Below are 21279 nucleotides of genomic sequence, written 5' to 3'. Positions count from 1 at the left end.
CTGCTACAGCTCAGTTGTTGTTTTGTTTTGTTTTTGTTTTTTTTTTTTTCTGAGTCTTTTTTGGTGGTTTTTAATGTATTTGGGTTCGTCGGCTCGTTTGTGCCGATGGAACCGTCCGCTATATACAGTTGCTTTTGCTGATCGCGCGAACGTTTCGTTTCAGTTGCTCTTTGGCTCTCTGCACGTGCGGTGCCTCCGGCTTGGTGTCGCCTCTGCCAACGTTTGAGTTTTTTTTCTGGCCACGCTGGCTGTATTGTGTGTGCTTGAAGTACATTTCAATTTCTTCCAGTGAATAAGAAATCATATAAATAAAAACGTTTTATTTTGGGTTTCTGCTTAAAGAATAGCTACTTACACTTGGGCATGAGCAATAGCGGCCCATGCACAAATGTACCTGGCTATTTATTTTTGAATCGCGCCCCACAGTCGGCGGTGGGCGGGTTTTGTGTTTTCTAAGTTTTCCAAGTGCTATCTTGAAAGCATGCTTAATTAGTGGAAAATGCATTTACCAGCCAGCTATACATGTTTAACGCATGAGTAAAATATTTAAGTGCGACCGCGTTCCAAAAGTTTGCCGCGTTTCTTTTTACAGTTTTGCATTTGAAAGATTCACGTTAAAAATAAATGCATAAAAATAAAAACCTTTTACTTGAGCACACATCTACAATTATATAAATAATTGTGCTTATTATAATTATACTCCACTTGGCTACTCATTGCCTGCTGTTGATAAAACGTTTTTCTCGGTATTGAATTGTGTTTCATTTGGACAATCTGTATACATATACTTGTGTATATATACAAATTGTCTCCGACGTGCAGATAATACGACTGTTTGCATAATTATTTGTGTTTACCTTTAGCTGAATAGTTTATTTACCATATCAGTTTATACACAAATATTACACGAACTTCACGGAGAGCCACAAGTAACCGTCTTCAAATAAGTGCACAAAAAACCGGTTAGTTCCCAATTGGATTTTAAGCGCCTTTAACAACGCTGGGTAAGTAACTTAAGACTTGAAATAAGCAAATAAGACTCTTAAAGGCATAAATTGGCATTTATGTATAATTTGCTTAGTTGTTTTAGACTATGGTCATGTGGCATTCCATCCGGCGTATGCGAAAGAATGTTTATCTTTGAATTTTGGAAATGAGTGCTTAAAACAGAAAATATATTTTTATTTGGGTTTTTCATTATGGCATATGACCACGACCCGATAAAGTTTGCTTAGCTCAGCATTGTTATCATCATTTAGTGGACAAACATCGCGATTAAAAGAAAGTCTGCTCACGAAAATTATGCCTACTTAGGCATATACATACAAGTTTGCTGATGCGAATGAATGCATTTCTATATACATACATACATACATATATGTAGTGGAAGTGTACATTTGTATTCTGCTTTAAGTGTCTCTTAGTTTAAACGCACTTGAACTTGAAAGCCATAATATAACTGTGTAATATTCGTATTTTGGCGCTCTACTTAGATTCTCCCTGCTGCTGACTCTTCGCTTCGTTAGACTAGCTCTTTGCTGCAGTCAATGTCTGGCATAAATCATTACAATATATGGCCGTGGTACTCTTTGTACGTCTCAGAGTATTTGCTAATCGGACTGATCTTAAGTGCTTCTAATGTGTGGAATAAGACGAGGTAGGCACAGTTTACAGTCACTTGTTGCAGGAGAGGCATATACACATACCACATATTTATATAGTATATATGTACGCTTATTATATATATATTTCTAGTATAATCTAGTCTCGGGTTACCTCGTTTTCTATGCACTTTGCAATGCAGTGCAAGCTGCAGTCGCGTGTCCAGTTACATTTGGACACTATCCGAAAAAGTAGCGTCATATCGTAATGTATAAATATTTCACATATGCGTCAGGTATAAATCGCATGTCGCTTTATGTTAACTTTGAGCATTACAATCGATTTGGGGCTGTACTATTATTAATTATGATCTAGGAAACATTGAACTGATAACAAGTTTTCTGTAGATAAAATTGGTGTATTGACACCAAATTGATACGAGCATTCGATAGCTCAGTTGCTCGAATTGGGTAGTGTTTCTGATATTCATATTCGTAATAGTTTAAAGAGTTACCGACTTTTTTCAGTGTATATCATTTCAAGAACATAGCGCCACGAGTACACCTGCTTAAAAAAAAAACAAACGGTCGAGTTTCAAGATATCAACTTTCCTGCTTTGACGGCATCTGCTGTCAAAGGAGCTGCGCATGCGCTGTTTACTCAATCAACCCTAGTTGCCGTGGAACATGACGAACCTTTTTAAGGGGTTGCACTTAAGGGCTGCACCGCACCCTGCACATGCATGAGAACATTTTTGCCCAGCCAGACAAATGCCTAACGACCGTTGTCGAAAACTTTTGTTAGCAATGAATGCAATGTGCTCCACTGTGCTGAGCGAGGTCAGACAATCTAACTAGAAGCCAAACTGGAATATGTATTCCATAAGAGAGAAATCCAGTCCACAGCCAATTCGATGTGCATTCGTTGACCGACCTATCGACGAAATACACCAAAGGCGACTGATGGTCTAATAGTTTCTGACTTTTGACTTCTCAATCAACTGGCTGGGGACAGCCACAGAGACATAAAGCTGGGAAAAGGCGAACAAGTGGCGCTAGTGTCGTGGCTTTTCATGTTAGTAGCAGACAATAAATAATGAAAATATGACATTGCGAACACAAAGAAAAGTCATAGGAATGTTGGGCTCTTGGAGACAATGCAAAGCCGACTACTAAAGTATTAAATCATTGACCTTGCGAACCTTGACAAACCGAGAATACAGAGAATAACCCAGTCGGGGCGCAACAAGAAAAAAAGAGAAGAGAAGAGAAGAGAAGAGAAGAAAATGAACACGAACAAACAGACTGCAATCGAAGATAAGTGAGGTGGGTGTGTGTAGCCGGATGGATAGGGAGGGCAGGAGACGGGCTCTGGTTACAACGGAAATGCTCAGAAAGCGACTTGGAAATTATACAAAAGCCTTCAAGCTACGAAAATAGCAATCGCCAGCGCTCGCTGAAACGCGAACAATTTTCACCTTTTCGCCACATTTTCCGCTTTTAATCAAGATTTATGGCAATTGACAGAACAGACAGAGCCCAGAACTGATGAGACCTGGGGTTAGGTGGTCACCGGCCAGCGGTGCAAAGCAAACGGTGCAAAGCTCGAGTTTCGTTAAACAAAGCGGTGCACAAAAACCAAATCTTCTGGTACTGGTAGCGGCTATTAATTGAATACGACTTTAATTAAAATACGCGTAATTCACCAAGAATCAAGGAACCTGACCTCAACGATTGCCCAGACCACTTGAAGATTAGAATTTGGTGCTTTGATGTGTGTTGTGGGGGCTCAATTTGCGTCTGATTGAAGGGGCGAAATTCTTTTTATTTTATTTTTTCCCCTCTCTCTCTCTGTCTCTCTCTTTCTCTCTCTGTTGTTTCACTGTGCTGTATTTCTAACAGAAGGTCTGCCGTTCGCAATAATTTTAATAAAAATACACTTTAACTCTAGCGAAATTGGCAAACGAGCTTGTCTTGTTCCGAGCGCACATAAGAATGTAGTCCGAGCGGTCGCATTTAAAATTAATGAAGAGCTTTGTGCAGTGGACCCATCCATTGGGCGAAAGCCTACGATTCCCCAAAATATACCGAATTGTGTGCTGAACTGAAAAATGATAAGATGATGTGAGTTAGACCCAAATATAATGCCATAATTAAAAGCGGATAGCTTTCAAAGATATCATAACGAATTACGTCTGGGTATTATCTGGTGAGCTGCAGAGCCAATGCAAATATGAAAGGTTAAGATTATGAAGCCGCTATTAACTAGTTCAAGTTCAACTTGCTGATTAGCTATGCCAAAGTCTAAGCCTCGAATTAGCTAACATGGAATTGGTCAGCTCGTGCAAATGACCTAATTAAGATTGGCTGAGCATGATTATGAGTAACTTTCTAACTGTTGCATGCTTGAAATTATGTTTCTTGCGTGCCTCAATGCAGTTTCCACTCAACATTGCTGGGCGAAATGGTGGCCAAAGTATTTAGCAAGTAATTAGTATATAATGCTTCATACTAATTAAGTTATGAAAGTTCAAAACGAATTCATAGTGAGTCTTGGCACATGACTGAATTGTAGATAGATATATTTATATACATATATACAAAATATATATATATAGTTTAGTATACGAGTTGCATAGGTAGCTCAGTCTTTGGGCGGGAGCTCGTGTGCATGCCTCAATTCACTTTTGGCATGAATAAAATCAATTTGAGTTACTTTTTATGCACTATATTTTGTTTTGTCTTATTTTACATGAAAAAATGCATTTATGCAAATATTGGCTTACGTGCGCCCTTGGGCTTTACAGACACTTGAAACAATCTGAGAATTAATAAATTCACTTTTGCATTCGACATTTGTGTGAACATTTTTAGAGGTGCTTCTGGACTTGAAATGATTTTTTAACTAGTAATCGGTCGAGCTCATATATTATCGTTTTTATTGTTAGTTGCACAAAACTGTCGTAAAAATGTCGTCAAAAAATTTACTGCAGTTGCAAAAAGAATATCGCATAACTCGACCCAAGCCTGCAGTCGATCGGCACGATTTCATTTGATTGAAATGCGTCATATTTGGGTAGCAGGCGAATACTTAATTGATTTTGTATTAGGTTTTATTAGAAACGATTTCAGTTTCTTAAGTTATGGAAAACTGGTATCGAATTTACTGGGCGCCCGCCTAATCGTTGGTATTTTATGAGTTGCCGTGAATTTCGTTAGAATTATATTTTTGTCGAGCAAACTTTCTTTACTGTGAAGCGTTGAAAGTGAACATAAAAGCGACTTCGAATCACATTGGCATTGATTTCGCCAAATCAATTTTCCTTATGCTCGTAATACTTCTTTTTATTTGAATTTCAATGGCGGCAGCATTGTTTCGTCCTTGATATGGGAAGTACATATATATTTGTTTTTGTAGAATTTTGCACTTAATTTATGTCGCCGCAAATGAAGCAAATAAAATCTGCAGTCACAGCAAAGCACCCACACACAGTTGAGCATTTGAGCAGTTGAGCAGTTGAGCAGTCCAATGGCCCGCATCCGGGGACAGCCGGCTCTTGGGTACTTACTCAATGGCATTCCATTTCTGAGTCGTAAATATATGCTGCCGCACTTTTACGACTTTAAATCATAAAAGGAATACATCGCTTATTGGAATCCTGGTCTCCCAGAAGAGCAACAAAGTGTACATACATACATACAGACATACATACATACAGACAGACTGCGTACCCTTAACATAAAAGCTCGCGAAATAATATTTATGGCACTTTTCAATGCAAATTTACAGCCCAGAAATAATATGAAATACTTGTCCTTACATAAACAAATGTCTGGCATAAAAAAACACCAAAACTTTGCCAACTTCCGACTGCCTTCGGAATGGGCTTGGGCCAAAGATGTTGGCAGCTCTTACGGCCCTGCGGTTATTGAAAGAGCTCAAAAACTAATGCTACATATCAGATGACTTCTCTGGCTGACACATTTTGACATATTTAAATTTCTCTGACAGACAGCTGCGTCTGACAGGAATGGTTGACATCCTGCTTTAAAGGGTTTGAAGTGAGAAGTTTTTAAGATATTCAACATATTTAAGAGAAAACTTAAACACTAAAATTTATTCATTGGCATTTAAAAGCAAACTTTTGGTCTTGTAAAAGGTTAACAAACTCAATAAAATCTATGATAAATGGAATTTGAAGTGCTTGTGAATTCGTTTTATGTGGCTTCTGAATCGAAGTTGAGCTTAACGCCGATGCGACGCAATTAAATTTTGTCTGCGGCTCATGCTCTGAGCAAAACCTGTTTAATGATTTCATATTTCGCTGTGCTCAAAACAAAACAGAAATGAAAAAAAAAAAAAAAAATAAGCTCATCTTTATTCAGCTTCTTGGAACATGTTTGACTCGAAACATATTGAAGCAATTTTTCAATACACTCGATAGAACTTGCCTGAGAACAGGCAACAAAGCAGAATTTTGTTGCCGGTTATTCAGGAAAGAAACTTGAGTGCTGTTTCAGCGGGGTATTTCTCGCTTCGGCGAAGTTTCAATTTTAGACATGAGGAAACTTTCGCTGCTTACTCGTATGACAATTAGGCCGCTTGTGTGGGTGGCAATAAATATTTGTTTAAGGTCTTTAATTCCTTGTATAAATTTTCCTTTGAGGTGTGCTCAGTTTCGCTTCTACGTAATTTCTTCATAATTGGTAAACGCAGTTTAAAGACGTATCGGATTTTCCGATGTTAATTGGCCGAAATGTCAAAGGATTTCACTTAAGCTCGTCTCTGAAGTTTAACTGGCTTTGCTGGCGAATATAACAGGATTTATGTATTAGAATGTTTTCGCTAGTATTCGGTTGGGCTTTATTTAATATTAAAGTTTGCTGGCATTTAGTTTATCGAGCCACGCCCCATGCCGCTCTAATACTCTGTAAATCAGCACACGCTTGACTTGTTTGACTTTTGTTGTATGTTTTTGACACTTCTTTTTGTTTTTTGTCCCCCTTCCAGCTTGTTGTTCTCTATGTCAGTACACAGGAGCCTGACTGTTAATCAGCTTTGATGTGCATCACGGATAGTCCTGCCCAGCCATACACACACGCACACACACACACAGACACCGTGGCCTATGTGGCCACAGCACCACATGGTACATTTAGCCACGTGGGTGGTAGTGTGTGTGTGTGTGTGTGTGCTACATATTGTAGAAGTTGTCCCAAAACAACCGATGGCTGTCGCAAAGTTTTCTTTTTGTGCGTGCCGTCTTACTGATTACAATTCGGACATGTATCGCTTCTCATCTAGTAGAAAAACGATTGATATCAATATTAGGGCATAAACTTTGGGGCTCAGTGCCACACGGAAAGCACGTTCAAACGGTCATCACAATACACGATTATCCAGGGGCCATGGTCTATGTTTTCCCATTGTGATGATGTTTTGTCATTAAGAGCTGCTGCCTCAGCAGCATTGGCAGGTCTTTACATCAGCGTCACCATATTTGATTGTTGTTCTTTTTTGTATCGCCTTATAATTGAGGTCATGTAATAAAATTTATATATACAAAATATTCTTTATTTGTGTGGCTGCTCATGGTCAAGGTGGAAGTGTGTACTAGCAATTTAATGGCCTGTATTCACGTTTTGATGGTGTGAATGCCCAGAGTGCTCTGCTTACGGATGATATAGAAGAGACAATTTTTGGCTTTATGACCACATCCTTTGACAGAGCTATTCTAATTTCGTTCCTTTGAAAAAAATGACAACTCTTTACGACTGCGTTACAAAGTTAAATTTATCTCATGGCCATTAAGCAGGCAGCTCCCGGCGTACATTTAATTCGGTCATATAGCAGAGGGCGTAGAACCGGCTTTATATGGTATATCCATCCCTTGGGGCGCAGAGACCACCAAAGTAGTAAAAATCTTATTTTATTGTGGCAATTGAAATGCGAATGGGCGTTGAATTGAGCCATGAAAAGAAAGCGTAGCAACGCTTAAATACGCATAGGCATAGTCCAATCACAGCAAAAAAGAAAAAAAAAAAAAAAAAAAAAAAATACAACAAGCAAGTTAAAAGCTTGAGAACAACAGAAAAAGAAATACATGTACAAAGGCAGCGCGAAATCTCCATCGGAAGCAATTGGCCCATTGTAGGGCCATTAAAGGGGGCCCGCCTGGTGGGTCTCAGACGTTTGCGTGGCTCGGACAATGGCAACAATTATTCAGATAAGTTTTTTACAGCTTTTTCTTGTTGTTTATGCGATGCCTTTTAGCAGCTGTCAAGTGATATCGTGTGGGGGGGTCGAATGACCGGCGTCAGCTAAGACAAAAAACCCAAAAAAATTAATGGCCCCACCCACTTTCTTTTCGTAGCGTTGACAGAATGCAAATGAATTTGTTTATGGCGCAATTCATCAAAACTAAGTCAAATCATAAATCAAAAATCTCCATTTAATGTCACCATTAGAAAATGTTTTTATTACAAAGAATACGCCGCCCCACCTGCCCGCCAGCCCGTCAGCCCACCAGCCCAACAGCTCCAGCTGCCAAAATCCCTAACTCCTTCGCATTTAGCGCTTATCAAATTTTCACCTGGATCTGTTGAAGGCCGTAGGTCAAGGCAAGGTTCGCCTTCTGTCGCAAGCCGATAAGCGTTCACAAAGTTGTTGGTCCTAAGGCCAAGTCCCGTAGGCCGTGTTGCTTGTTCAACGCACGGCGTGTATATCTGACTGCCTGCCAGCAGCTTTCGTTTGTCCCTGGACACACTACAGCCCGCAGCTCACAGCCCACAGTCTACAGCTCACAGCCCCCTGTCGCCCCCGTTGCGGCGTGTGCTTATTGAATTAAGCGCTTAATTGCCTCAATAAATTTGAGCAAATTTTACGTAGCTCGAGTGCAAAGTTCCCACATATTTCACAAAAAAGAAAAAATTGCATAATTGGCGTAATTATCTAGCGCTTTTATTCAGGTCTCTTGTGTGTGGTTGGCTCTGCCTCAGTCTGGTTGCCTCTAACATTTTGCTTTCTAATTGCTCGAGCTGTTTATCTCCTGCATTGACCCACTAATGCCAAACTGATGCTGCCGAGCCGGAAGACCACGTGAGAAATTGCCGACGCTATGCAATCAAGTGCCGTATTTCCCACACGGGCTACGAACCGCCACTTCACATCCTTATGCCTGTGCTGCACGAGCACAGGGCGCATCGCTCATACGCCAGGTGTGGCTGGGTGGGCTGATTCACATGGCAGCCGTTTTCCCTTAGGATAACACTGTTAATCATGATTAATTTGCATCAATTTGTGTTTGTGCTATTTTTAGAGAGCCAATTTGTACCCGAACAGCCACGCAGTGTACTTGCGGCTTAAAATTTGAAAGAGCGCACAAAACCACATTACTTGAAAATGCTTTCACTGCCGACAAGGGTAAATAATTTGGTATGCCACCAGTGATTCAGTACGCTGCAGTGGAATAGTTTGAATATCAGTTAATGAGAAATATATATGCGCTATATTCACTTTGCCAATATATATGAAAGGCAGGCCGTCTTATCGGCGACATATCACATTCGCATTGTATTTATTTTTGAAATCATTTGTACTTTATTTGCAGAAAAGAATTTGTGGCAAAGCTGGGAAATATTCATTGGCTGGACAGAGGCAACGAAAGCCCAAAGCTGGTCCTTGATATAAATAGGCAACGGAACTAATATAGCTGAAGTGAAGTGTTTGTGCTGAGACAGCCAAAAAAGAATAAAGAGAAGAAAATACACAACGAAAAGTTGTGGGCATTAGCTAACCACAGAAACCCAAAGCAAACCACTCAAAACGGTATTTTAAGACAAGGATCGACCCGAACGCACACGCACAGAGCGACATGTCGGATACAACATCGTTTGAAATGGCCTCGGTCGACCGGCCCAACCGTTTCCAAGTGAATCCCGTTAACCATCACAAGAACAACAATGACAACAACGAGGACCGCAAATCACACGCACCGCCAGCCGACGAGGTCTACCGCAGGCTGACCAACATCGATGGCGACCTCCTCGAGGATGACACTTTCGATGCGACACAATTGCTGAACAAACAGCAGCCCAGGCAGCAGAGGTGAGCACTCATCCCTTCCTCACTCACTTGTGAACATTGAAACTTTTAAGAAATTGTCAATTTTCTACGAAAAGTTTTGTCGTTTACTTTGCCAGTTACTTTCTTGTTTTCATTATGTTCCGATTTCATAAATGGCCTTATTTTGTATCGCATTTTCTTATGAATAAGTACGCGAAGGGGTATCGTATACCCTGTAAATATTTGGAATTGCCTAGTTGATACGGCGCCAAGTTCACTCCACTCAATCGGTCACATATAAATTACATCCATGTTGACTCAATTGAAATTGATTTCGATAAGAATAATATGGCGAATTATTATTGTACTTTCTTTTGGCCATGTAATTGGATAGGCAACCATTGTTAAATTGTTGCCTGGCCATTGGCTTCGCTTGGGACTTGTTGCATTTGCTATCTCTGATTTGAAAGTTTGTCGACCTGGCTCAGTGGCCTTTGCTTGGCAAGTTCAATAAACAGGCCTTGTCTTAACGCTTCGAGCAGCAGCCCCTCGGGAGAAAGAGACACGGGAGCCCTAATTGAAATGGGAGGCGGTGCAGCAGCCAACAATGAAACCAATCACAGCTGAAGAAAAAAGATGAAGAACAACAATTTGGATATATTGGCATCCGATGGATGCAGCTGACAAAAGGAACAACTTGACATCCATTTACATTCCCAGCGGCGAAGTGAAAATGAGTTGCTCTTTGGTCCCATACTAAAGGTCATGACTGTTAATCAGAGCCGAGCAGGATTGTCGAGTAGGGCGACTTTGGCAGTTTATTGGTCTGCTGTTAGGGCAATAAATTACCAAATATAAGCAGAAGCCATAAAATAAGAGCCCTCTGCATTATTCATTTCGAAATTTATATGCGGAATGAATGGGAATTTTAAGAGTTCACATTATTTCTCTAATTGCCAATTGACAATTTAATAATTGGCCGCCCTTATCCGGCGTCAGTATTAAATGCCAAGGTAGTTAAATATTCGTGAAGATTCAATTGAAAATTCTAGAGCGATTCTATAATTAATTGAGCTGAGCCTTAGCTTTCCCTATAATACCTGTCAAATTGACTTCGATAAGCCCCTTGAAATTGATTCAGCAGTATCAGAAGCGTCGTTCAATATTGAAAATGTACATATTTACACGAGTTCATATCGAGTGCCTTTGCCGTTTTTGTTATCCTATCGCGTAGTCCTCATAATAGACATGAAGCGGGAAGCGTGAGGGGCAGGCGTGTTGCTTCTACTCTGCCTGCATCCGTTATGTTTGCTTTCTTCATTCGTTAATAATTTAGCTTCAAGGCGTAAATGCATTACCTGAGCTCATAAGTGAAGAAAGGCGAATGGATAGGAAGGTTACTTCATCGTTTTCCTCATTTTCTGTCTTCATCTTAACAAGCTAAGCTGAATCAATTAAATAAAAATCTCTCTTATGCCAACGTATGACAGACCATAACATAACATTTAGTTGGAATTTTCAAAGTAACCTCTCGTAGCTCCAGGCCGCCGTTAAAGCCAATTGCTAAAACCACGTGAGTGCACATTAAACAGAAGAGTAGGGATTTAGTCAGTCACTCATGCATCGCATCATCAACAGCCACAAAAACAGCAACAGCGACAACAACAATAGCAATAGCAACCAGCATAATAATCATATAATCCCGTCGCCGGTTTCAGCTTCTGTCTGCTCGAGTGGCTGTGTCCTGCGGCCATGAGCGACCCACATGGCCAGTACACCTTGGCTAAAAAGAGCAGCAAAGCTGAAATTGGTCTTTTGTTCAACCAGTTCAAATGGCGCGTAATGAAATTTGTTTCACTAAAATTACAAAATTGAGCTGAAAAAAAAAAAAAAAAATCAGCAGCCAGTTTTCGAATGAAAAGGATACAATTGTGTATAGTTAAGAGAAAACTTTTTTAAAAAACTCGCCCCGGGCAACTTTATTATTTTTAATGTTTAAGGACTTGGCGCTTGGGTGTTAAATGTGCATTTGTCATGCCGCAGTGAGCAGCGACCTTTTTAATCTATTTTAAAGCAAACTTTGTTTTTGTGTTGCAGGCAATCCATCAAGAGTAGTTTTCGTGATAAGGATAAGCCCTCGCGCTTTAAGGACTTGCAGACGACGACGCGCTTTCAAGTGGAGCCACAGAATGAAGAATCGGACGGTTCGAATGATTCGCAGGAGGAGCGTGAGCTGCTGGACAATGAATACGATACAAAATATGGCAAAAGCTTTCGGTAAGTTCATTAAATTATATTGCATTTGTTATTCTTGCTCATTGAATCGAATGTCCATCTAGGCATTTTACGCGCGAGGCTCTGCCACGTCTGGATAATTATCGCAACATGATGTCCATACAGGCCGCCTACCGTCCAACGCTCGACGAGCTGCACAATGCAACGCTGGTGGGGAAAGTGAGTATCCTTTGGCGCCTCTACTGCCATGGCCATCTCAATTTATATTCATATAACGTACATTTACAGTCCCATATTAAGTGCTGGGGGCAAATTTAAATTTAATCCAATTCGTGAACAATTTAATACCAGGCAACGGCTTGGCACTTCGACGGAAAAGTCACAGCCGTTGCCAGAGCATTTTAACCTACTCCTGTGCTTGACACTGCAAATTGTAGCTGCCACGAGAAGTGTCAAGTAGCCTGTGGCAATGAGCTCTCTTTCCCCTTTTTCCGTTGCTTCTTCGAACAGTGAGCATTTTAAATTGGCAACAGAGCAGTCAACAGTTGGGGTCATTAGCATAGTGCGTGGGTTCGAGGTTCGAGGAACGTTTTGCACTGACGCGTCCTGGGTAAACAGACGAAAGCTGCTGCTGTTTGTGAGGAACCACTACAACCACTAAAACCGCTGCAATCAGCTAGACTGAAATGCAGCTTTTTTAAATTTAATTAAATGCAAACCAAATACACATTGATTGCTAACTTTTTTCTGTATGGCGATTAAATGCGATTTTTCCGACTCTTTGCAACCACTCTGGGGGGACGTTTTAGGGCCGCTGACTTTTGAATTGACTGTCGCCTTTGGCTTTTAAGTTCACACGTGCGGTTGGTGTGTAAGACAAAAAGCATTACAGTGTGTCACTGCTTGTTATTCTAAAAGTGACTTTTTTCTGACGCCTTTATCTGACTCTGTCGCGACTGTGAATTGAAAGCCTTCTTTGTCAATGCCAGCCAAGTGTTAAGAAGCTCAAAGATGTTTCCTTCGGAAAAGTTCACACTGCCTTTTGTGTAGACTTATAGTAGACTTATATACATGCGAGTTTTTATATGTGTGGGTAACCGTCATAAAGTATTTCTTTTTTTTTTTTTCAATTTGTAATGCAATCAATTACCACTAATTGGTTTTGCACTTTCGAATAATTTGTTCTGCGAATTCGCATTGTAGTGGGCGTCAATTGAAAATAAAACGAAAAAAAAAAAAAAAAAAAAAAAAAAAAAAAAACGAAAACGAAAACGAATCAATTGTTTTAGAAGTTCAAAGTGTGTGCAATTGTTTTCGAAGCCATGAACCTTGATTAAATTGTCTTAAAAGTTATCAAAGCATGTTCTCGGGAGTTTCGCAGAGCGAGAGAAAAAGTTATATATATTGTGCGCCACATGCGTCTGCGGTTGCGGTGGCGTATGATTAATTTGATGAATGACTGCAAAGCCGTCAAGTGCTATGAGGCAGTTGACCTGCTGTTAAGTTGACAGGCAACGCGTTGGGAGTTAGGAGTCGGGAGAAGGCAATCCCACAGTCCACCCACGAGGCATCATCTATCACCGCTAGGCAGCTTTATTGAATATGACTTTGGCTTTCGTCTTTCGTCTTTCGTAGAACACGCACAGCCTACAACGCAACCGGGACCCGGAGGCGGATAACACGAACGGGCAGGTCAAATTTGGCTGGATCAAAGGTGTACTCATACGATGCCTGCTGAATATATGGGGTGTAATGCTCTTTCTGCGCCTCAGCTGGGTCGTGGGCCAGGCGGGCATCATCGAGGGCTTCATTCTAATACTGACAACGACCGCTGTCACGACCATAACAGCGCTGTCAATGTCGGCGATAAGCACGAACGGCGTCATCAAAGGCGGTAAGTCCTGTGTCATTGTCAGCTGCGCCTGCTTAGTTGTTGTTTTAAATGATTTTTAATGTGACTGCGTAGGTGGCACCTACTACATGATATCCCGCTCCCTGGGCCCCGAGTTTGGCGGCTCCATTGGTCTCATTTTCTCGCTGGCAAACGTCGTCGCCTGCGCCATGTACGTGGTTGGCTTCTGCGAGTCTCTGCAGGCCATGATGCAGAGCTTGGATGTGTCTATCGTCGATGGTGGCGTCACGGACGTGCGCATTGTAGGCAGCACGACCATTTTGCTGCTGTTGATTATCGTTGTGGTTGGCATGGAGTGGGAGGCCAAGGTGCGTATGATTAATTTTTGCCGCCTAATGAATTCCGCTCTGTTGCGCTTCAATTGCACCCGCACAACATGCTTCCCTATATTCCTCAGGCGCAAATCGGTCTGCTTATAATTTTGCTGGCTGCTATTGCTGACTTCGTCATTGGCAGCCTAATTGGGCCCAAGAACGAGGGAGAGCGGGCCAAGGGCTTCATCGGCTACAATGGTGAGCAACAGCCAACGTGTCGCCAATGAACAAGCTTTTAATCAAATCTAATGTAGCAACGCTGTTCCACACAAATCTGTTTCCGGACTACCGCACGGAGGGTTATGTCAGTCACGACTTCTTCTCGGTATTTGCCATCTTCTTCCCAGCCGCCACGGGCATTCTGGCGGGTGCCAACATTTCGGGCGACTTGAAGGTGCGTCCCAGACTCGTCTTAAGCAATTTTTTAAGCTATTTTCAGCTTCTTTGTATTCTAGGACCCCCAAAAATCTATACCCAAAGGCACCATTCTGGCCATCGCTATCACAACAGCCACCTACATGTTCATGGTTCTGATCTGCGGAGGCACTGTGGCTCGCGACGCCACCGGCTATGTGGTGGATGCTCTGAACGGTTCCTTCGCATTTTTAAACTGCTCCTCAAGTAGGCTACATTGTGCCTCCGGTTAGCTTAAAGAAGCACTCTAATTAAATTTTGCACAGCATCCACAGGTACTTGCCTCTATGGATTGCAAAACTCGTTTCAGGTAATTGAGTTAGTGTCTGGCTTTGGGCCTCTCATCTATGCGGGTTGTTTTGCTGCTACATTGTCATCAGCTTTGGCCAGTTTGGTTTCCGCTCCGAAGGTTTTCCAGGTAAGTGTTTGTTGTCTTTGCCTAGGCCTCTCCAATGGCTTCAATAACTGGCCCCTGTTGACAGGCTTTGTGCAAGGACGAGCTGTATCCAAAAATAGTTTGGTTCGCAAAGGGCTACGGCAAAAACAACGAGCCAGTGCGTGGCTATGTCCTGACTTTCCTGATAGCCATGATGTAAGTGCCTTGATTAAAGTACAAGAGAGCCCAAAGTGTGTATAATGGAAATGGTTCTTATCTTGCAGCTTCATACTCGTTGGCGACCTTAACTCGATTGCACCGCTCATCTCCAACTTCTTCCTGGCTGCATATATGTTAATCAATTTCAGCACATTCCATGCCAGTCTGGCCAAGCCCGTCGGCTGGCGGCCAACATTCAAGGTGAGCGCTTGTTATTGTCCAGTCTCTAATATCCTTTTAATACCCTTCAACTTTCACCTTCTATCTCAGTATTATAACATGTGGCTGAGCCTCTTGGGCTCCATACTGTGCGTAGCGGTCATGTTTTTAATTTCGTGGGCCACTGCACTCATAACCTTCTGTGCGGTGCTGGCGTTGTACTTAATTGTTGCCTACCGCAAGCCGGATGTCAACTGGGGCTCCACCACTCAGGCGCAGACGTACAAGAACGCGCTGATGTCCGTGCAGCAGCTGAACAACGTGGAGGATCATGTCAAGAACTATCGCCCGCAGATATTGGTTCTGTCCGGCCTGCCCAACACCCGGCCGGTGCTGGTGGACTTTGCCTATATGCTGACGAAGAATCTCTCCCTGTTGGTCTGTGGACATGTGTTGCGCGGCTCCGGTTCGCAGAAGTACCGTAACTACCTGAAGGAGCGCGCCTCCAACTGGTTCCAGAAGCACCGCGTCAAGGGCTTCTATGCCCTGATCGATGGCGAGGACTTTGAGGCTGGCACCCGCGCCCTCATGCAGGCGACGGGCATCGGCAAGCTGAAGCCCAATATTATACTCATGGGCTACAAAACCGACTGGCAGACGTGCGAGCGCAAGGAACTCGTGCAATATTTCAATGTCATGCACAAAGTGAGTGGCAGCTGCAAGAATTGTTAAGTTTGAGGCATCTCGAATAAAATGCTGCTCTGACATTATCCACAGGCATTGGATATGTACCTCTCGGTGGCCATATTGCGCGTGCCCCAGGGACTGGATTGCTCTCAGCTGCTGGGCTCCCCGGACAGCAATTGGACGACAGCCAACTGTAGTCTGGAGGTGCCACGTACCCTGCAGCCCAATGAGAGCTCCAACGATTTGCAGGCCAGCGAGGCACGCCATGCTCTCAGTGGCAGCGTGGACTCCTTGAGCCGCAACGTTTCTCAGGGTAAGTTGGCTCCGGCTCCCGTCGGCCACTTATTAATGCTGAACTTTTTAATTACTTTTGCATGGACTTTCTAAAAACCAAATGCGCACCTGTGCACAATTCATTCTAATTTACAACCACAATTTATCAATGCACCATCAAACCCAACCCAACTGCAACTGCAACTGCAACTGTAACTGTAACCACAAACTTTAAGATGCCGCCAACAAGTTGGCTCCCCCTGGCAATGGCCTGAAATTTGTCAAAAGTAAGTATTAGCGTATTAGTGGAGTGAGAATGTAAAACTCGATGTTCATTGTTTCTATAAGTATTTGATGCGTTCCGTTTGTGGGTGTGTGTGTGTGTGTGCCTTACCCTTTCCCATGCCAATCTCTGTTCTAAATTCCAATTCCAATTCCTTTTCCACTTCCATTCCCATTTCGGTTTTGTTTCTATTTATGACTCTGTTTCTATTTCGTAGTACGGTTCAAGCAAAGCCTATGTAGAATACGCTCTTGGGCAGGTGGTGTTGAGTGTAAGATCTATTTTACGTGTTTTAAGGTAATTGATTGGAATGTGAAGTGATGTTATTGTAGGGTTGCTGCCAGTAGGTAAATATATTCATATGTATGAGCTGACTCAATGCCAGAAACGCCAACTCCCAAAGCAATTCCACACCTCGCACTGTGCATGTCCTGCATGCATTACGGCTGAGCTTCTGCCCGTCCTGTCGCCTTTTATGGCCATATTAATTGCTATTGTCGCATGCAACAAATCCATAACTAACTGTAAACTACTTAATGTAATGATTTACCAAGCAACCACTGACTCAGCCGCGAGAAGGCATCAACGTATTCGGTGCCATAAACGCAGTCGCAGCCGCAGCCGCAGCCGCTGCCGCAGTCAGCGCCAGCTGTGACAAAACCCTTTCGGCAATTTGTTGCGCTCAAATTAAGGAATGCCCGTAAATTTGAATATAAATTTATACAATGTCCCCTAAAAGCACGAACCCAAAAACTGTGCGGACTACATGTGGAGTCATTACAAGGCCGCAGACCGACAAATGGCGCCAGGAGACGGCGGGGACGGTGCTGTTTGGGGGCGGCACAGCACGTGCATGTTTTAGGCATTGTTTTGCATAACATTTCCCAATTTGAAAATAAATTGTGTAAATATGAGAATGGGCAACCAAGAATAGCATAAAACTGCTTTGTTTATTGTGCTTAGTGAAACAATGGCAGTGTCGCCTGGCCTTGATAATTCCTGCTAGTTCTAATTGACTCTGCATGGCTTTTGTACTGCACTCAAAATACCTATGCTTGTGCCGTTAAATATATTGAAGCATTTATTATTCTTTATTCCCACAGCATCCAGTACGAGTGACTTATCATTCATAGCAGGCAGCCAGGTGAAGGAGGTCTCCGGATTGCCCGATCCCCTGGATGCCAAGACCACAAATGAGCTGGTAAGTGGGGCAGATCATTTGGAGATAAATTGTGCTCAATTTGCTCACATACACACTCTCACACATAGCCCAATACACTGAGGAAATCGAAAGCGAAACACGACGATCCCGTCTCGCTCTATAGAGGACCAGGCGGTGTGGAGCTACCCAAGGATGTGCTGGCTGACTTGACTCAATTTACGCGAAAACGCAGCCACGCCGTCATCGATGTCTGGTGGTTGTACGACGACGGAGGGCTCACCTTGCTGCTGCCCTACATCATAAGCACACGGCGCACCTGGCAATCATGTAAATTGAGGTAAGCTGCAAGTGAGGGCACGCCAACCATTTCCAGCAGAAAGCCGCAATGTTTACCTCCCAAGGCGGTTTTGGAGCCTGCGGATATGCGAGTGCGGATTTATTTGGCATGAATTGAATTTTATTTAAATATGCCAGCACGAGGCAGGACCTTTACGCTCATGACAGGATACTTTTCAGTCGAGTTCCATGGGAGCTGTTCGTTGCTCGTTGAAATGAAAAACCGGGCAGGCATAATAAGTAGCTTCAGCCGACTCCAGGGTGTAGTAAGCATGCCTAAGGCGGGTCTCAGTTCGACTGACTAACTGACAGAGGCAATGATTGCTTGTGAGCAGATGCCTGCCAAATAGGTCATCCAGATAGCTCTCAACTGCTTTTACTTTCCAAGTATACGCAACCAACTAGCAAAGAGAGACTGGCACAACGAGATTTGCAGAACCAAAGCGCAACTGGTCTGACCCAGTGATGCGTTAAGTATAACATTTGCCATGTCAAGCGTATCGAGTGATTTGAGTTTTCGTTTTGCACAGCTGATACTCTGCGCTACAATGGCTACGGGGTATATGGGACTAGCGATTGTCAGATTGGAGATATGTTTCACAGCTATTGCAGGTCATTGAGTGGCATCTGCCACAGAGTCACAGTTCGTTGTAGTTTTCAGCTATATTGCATTTCCGTGTTACATTTTTGGCTTTATGCGCGAATGGGTTTTTGCTGTTGCAAGTTTTTCGAAAAATATTTGCAAATTGCGCTTTCGTAAACAGAAAATGTATAAATGTATTTAAATGATATTTTTTTATGAGCAGGGTCTATGCGTTGGCGAACAAGAATTCGGAACTGGAGTTTGAGCAACGTTCGATGGCCAGTTTGCTGTCCAAGTTTCGCATTGATTACTCTGATCTAACATTAATACCCGACATCACCAAGAAGCCGCAGGAGACATCCACGCAGTTCTTCAATGAACTGATTAAGGACTTTGTTGTGGGCGACAAGGAGAATGGCCACAGCAGCAAGGCGACGCTGAATGAGGACGAAGGTAAGGCTCTTTGATCAATTCCTCGGAGCTGTATTAAACAGGCTATTTATATTCGTATTGCTCCAGCTCTCATTAGTGACGATGATTTGCTGGCCGTGGTGGACAAGACGAATCGCTACCTGAGGCTGCGTGAGTACCTGCGGGAGCAGTCAACCAAGTCGGATCTCGTGGTAATGACGCTGCCGATGCCACGCAAGAACATCGTCTCGGCACCCCTCTACATGGCCTGGCTGGAGAGCCTCAGCAGGGACATGCCCCCCTTTCTATTTGTGCGGGGCAATCAGACGAGCGTACTCACCTTCTATTCGTAGGCGCAGAGTGCGCCCCTTATGTATTTTTGCTTATAACCGAAAACACACTCTTCTTAGTTGTACAAGTACAAGAATTTGATGTTATTCTAGTTGTACCATAATTGTATTTATATTTATATATAGACATACAAACGTATTCGCGCAACCTCCAATCCCAACTCCATGACGCACACAGACGATTAAATTTTATGCCGACTTGTATACATTCCTCCTTTTGTATTATATTTGGGAAGAATTTCCTAAAAAGATATTTTCGTGTTTTTCCTTTTCCTTTTCCTTTTGTTTCGGCCGGTTACGTGCGTGTGCTTGTCGCCATTAAACATTGTCGGCTTATCTGCTAGCCCCTAAATACGTGAACTTTCACGCAGCTCACGTTTGACTCTCAATTGCATTGGCGTATAATTGAAATAATGTCTACCGCAATTCGCGCTTGAGTCCTGCTTGGCCGAGCAATGCTTAAGGCCTTTGGCTTGCCACGCGGCATATTAATTTCTTCATTTTGCATTTAACTGTTGCGGCTGTTTCAGTGACCATGCCCCTTGACCCGATTCGGGGAATTCGGCATGCCATTGCGATTCAATGGGCATGACAGCCACAGCGGTCTGCCCCAAAAGGACAGTTTGGTTACGAATCGTAAACTCGCAATTCAATTTATTACAGTGTAACTTTGTTTTAATTTTAAATGTGAATGTCACTGCTGGAATACCATATTCCAGAGCTGGCCAGCGAATACAAAATCTGCGCAGCTTTAAGAAAATATTTTTTTCAAGCTTCATTCATCAGCTCTTATGCAGCACTTACGAAATTTCTCGATAAAGCTTTGTTGTTATTTTAATAACGCTGCTCTATTATTATTATTTTTCTTTTTAAGCTTAATACTCAGCAACATATTCAGCATCGACTGAAATATTTTTCTATGAATATATTGAATTAATTAAATGTGCTTTAATGTAAATTGAGTTAATTCAGCAATGTCTTTATGTTGATCATGTTCATTTTGATACAGTTCTTGACCCGACATGTCATCCAGCAATCAATCTATCTGTTAATTACATTTTACGCATGTCATGGCCTATTCTCTTATAACAATGCGTTTGCTCACTCTAGCTGAAGAGATTATTTACTTGGTTGGTTCTTTAAGCATAGCGGCAATGGATGTCGTCTCTATACACAGTATTTTAATTTAATTATAATCATTTTCATGGTTGGCTCTTTATGTGTAGCGGCAATCGATGTCGCCTCTATACACATATACACAGTATTTTAATTGAATATAATCACATAGTATCGTCATTGGTTCAATTTGTGGTATTTTCATCACGCATGGAGAAGCACATGAAGGTTTTTTTTTTTTTTTTTTTTTTTTTTTTTTTACATTGCAGTTGACCGATAAATTCTTTGGTTAATACATTTTTCCTGTATAGAGCCTGCACTCACATTAAATTGGTATAAATTTGATTAACATATTTCGAATATTCCGTTTTGACTTTCGATGCATCACTGATAAATATTTAAATTTTTCCAACGATTGCACTCAGTCGCTTATTTCAGACACTGAGGGGTTGGTCCATTGCTGAAACACAATCCGTGTTGGTGTGTGTAGTATTTATTTGTCTAGCGCACTTTTTTTTTAGCCACTCGTTTTTTATACATTGTTAGTTTGATGCGAACCCACACGGGTTTAATTTGTCTTAGCATCAAAATAGAATACTAGTACTTTATCTCATTTTTGGCTAGCCTACGCCACGTATACTTAACATATAGCTTCTGGTGCAAGTGACGCTGAGTAATTACGACCATAGCTTGGCACCTCAAGAGGTAATTAACTGCCGCTATGTGGGCATACCTACAATCCTGAGCATGTACCCATATAAGCATTATACTTGTATTCGGCGG

At 42.3% G+C, this 21279-nt stretch overlaps 1 protein-coding gene and 1 long non-coding RNA gene across 6 annotated transcripts; one reads left to right on the top strand and one right to left on the bottom strand.

Annotated features, from left to right (window-relative positions):
- Positions 1–116: 116 nt before the first annotated feature.
- Ncc69 (sodium chloride cotransporter 69) lies at positions 117–19633 on the top strand. Of its 5 annotated transcripts, none has more exons than XM_089468745.1 (21): positions 117–268; positions 864–1004; positions 9212–9708; positions 11764–11943; positions 12006–12120; positions 13537–13795; positions 13868–14121; positions 14211–14325; positions 14382–14521; positions 14583–14748; positions 14808–14959; positions 15024–15133; positions 15202–15337; positions 15407–16000; positions 16073–16295; positions 16492–16542; positions 16756–16809; positions 17642–17739; positions 17808–18037; positions 18843–19072; positions 19139–19633. In XM_089468745.1, the coding sequence occupies exons 3-21, from the start codon at positions 9476–9478 to the stop codon at positions 19381–19383; spliced, it is 3585 nt and encodes a 1194-aa protein (XP_089324871.1). In that variant the 5' UTR covers positions 117–268; positions 864–1004; positions 9212–9475; the 3' UTR covers positions 19384–19633. The 5 variants fall into 5 exon arrangements, with proteins under 5 accessions (XP_089324871.1, XP_089324874.1, XP_017862881.2 ...); XM_089468747.1 differs by lacking the exon at positions 117–268 and adding an exon at positions 558–746; XM_089468748.1 differs by lacking the exon at positions 16756–16809.
- On the bottom strand, positions 11797–13542 carry LOC149269074 (uncharacterized). The gene is made up of 2 exons (XR_016270052.1): positions 12312–13542; positions 11797–12203 (listed from the first exon to the last, which is right to left on the bottom strand). It is a non-coding gene; the product is annotated as an uncharacterized LOC149269074 (long non-coding RNA).
- Positions 19634–21279: the final 1646 nt, after the last annotated feature.

The sequence above is a fragment of the Drosophila arizonae genome, chromosome 4 (assembly GCF_054131065.1).
Source record: "Drosophila arizonae isolate 15081-1271.41 chromosome 4, UAZ_ARI_1.0, whole genome shotgun sequence".
Lineage (NCBI taxonomy): Eukaryota > Metazoa > Arthropoda > Insecta > Diptera > Drosophilidae > Drosophila > Drosophila arizonae.
Note: the sequence above shows the minus strand (reverse complement) of the source record. Positions and strands in the feature narration are given on the sequence as shown.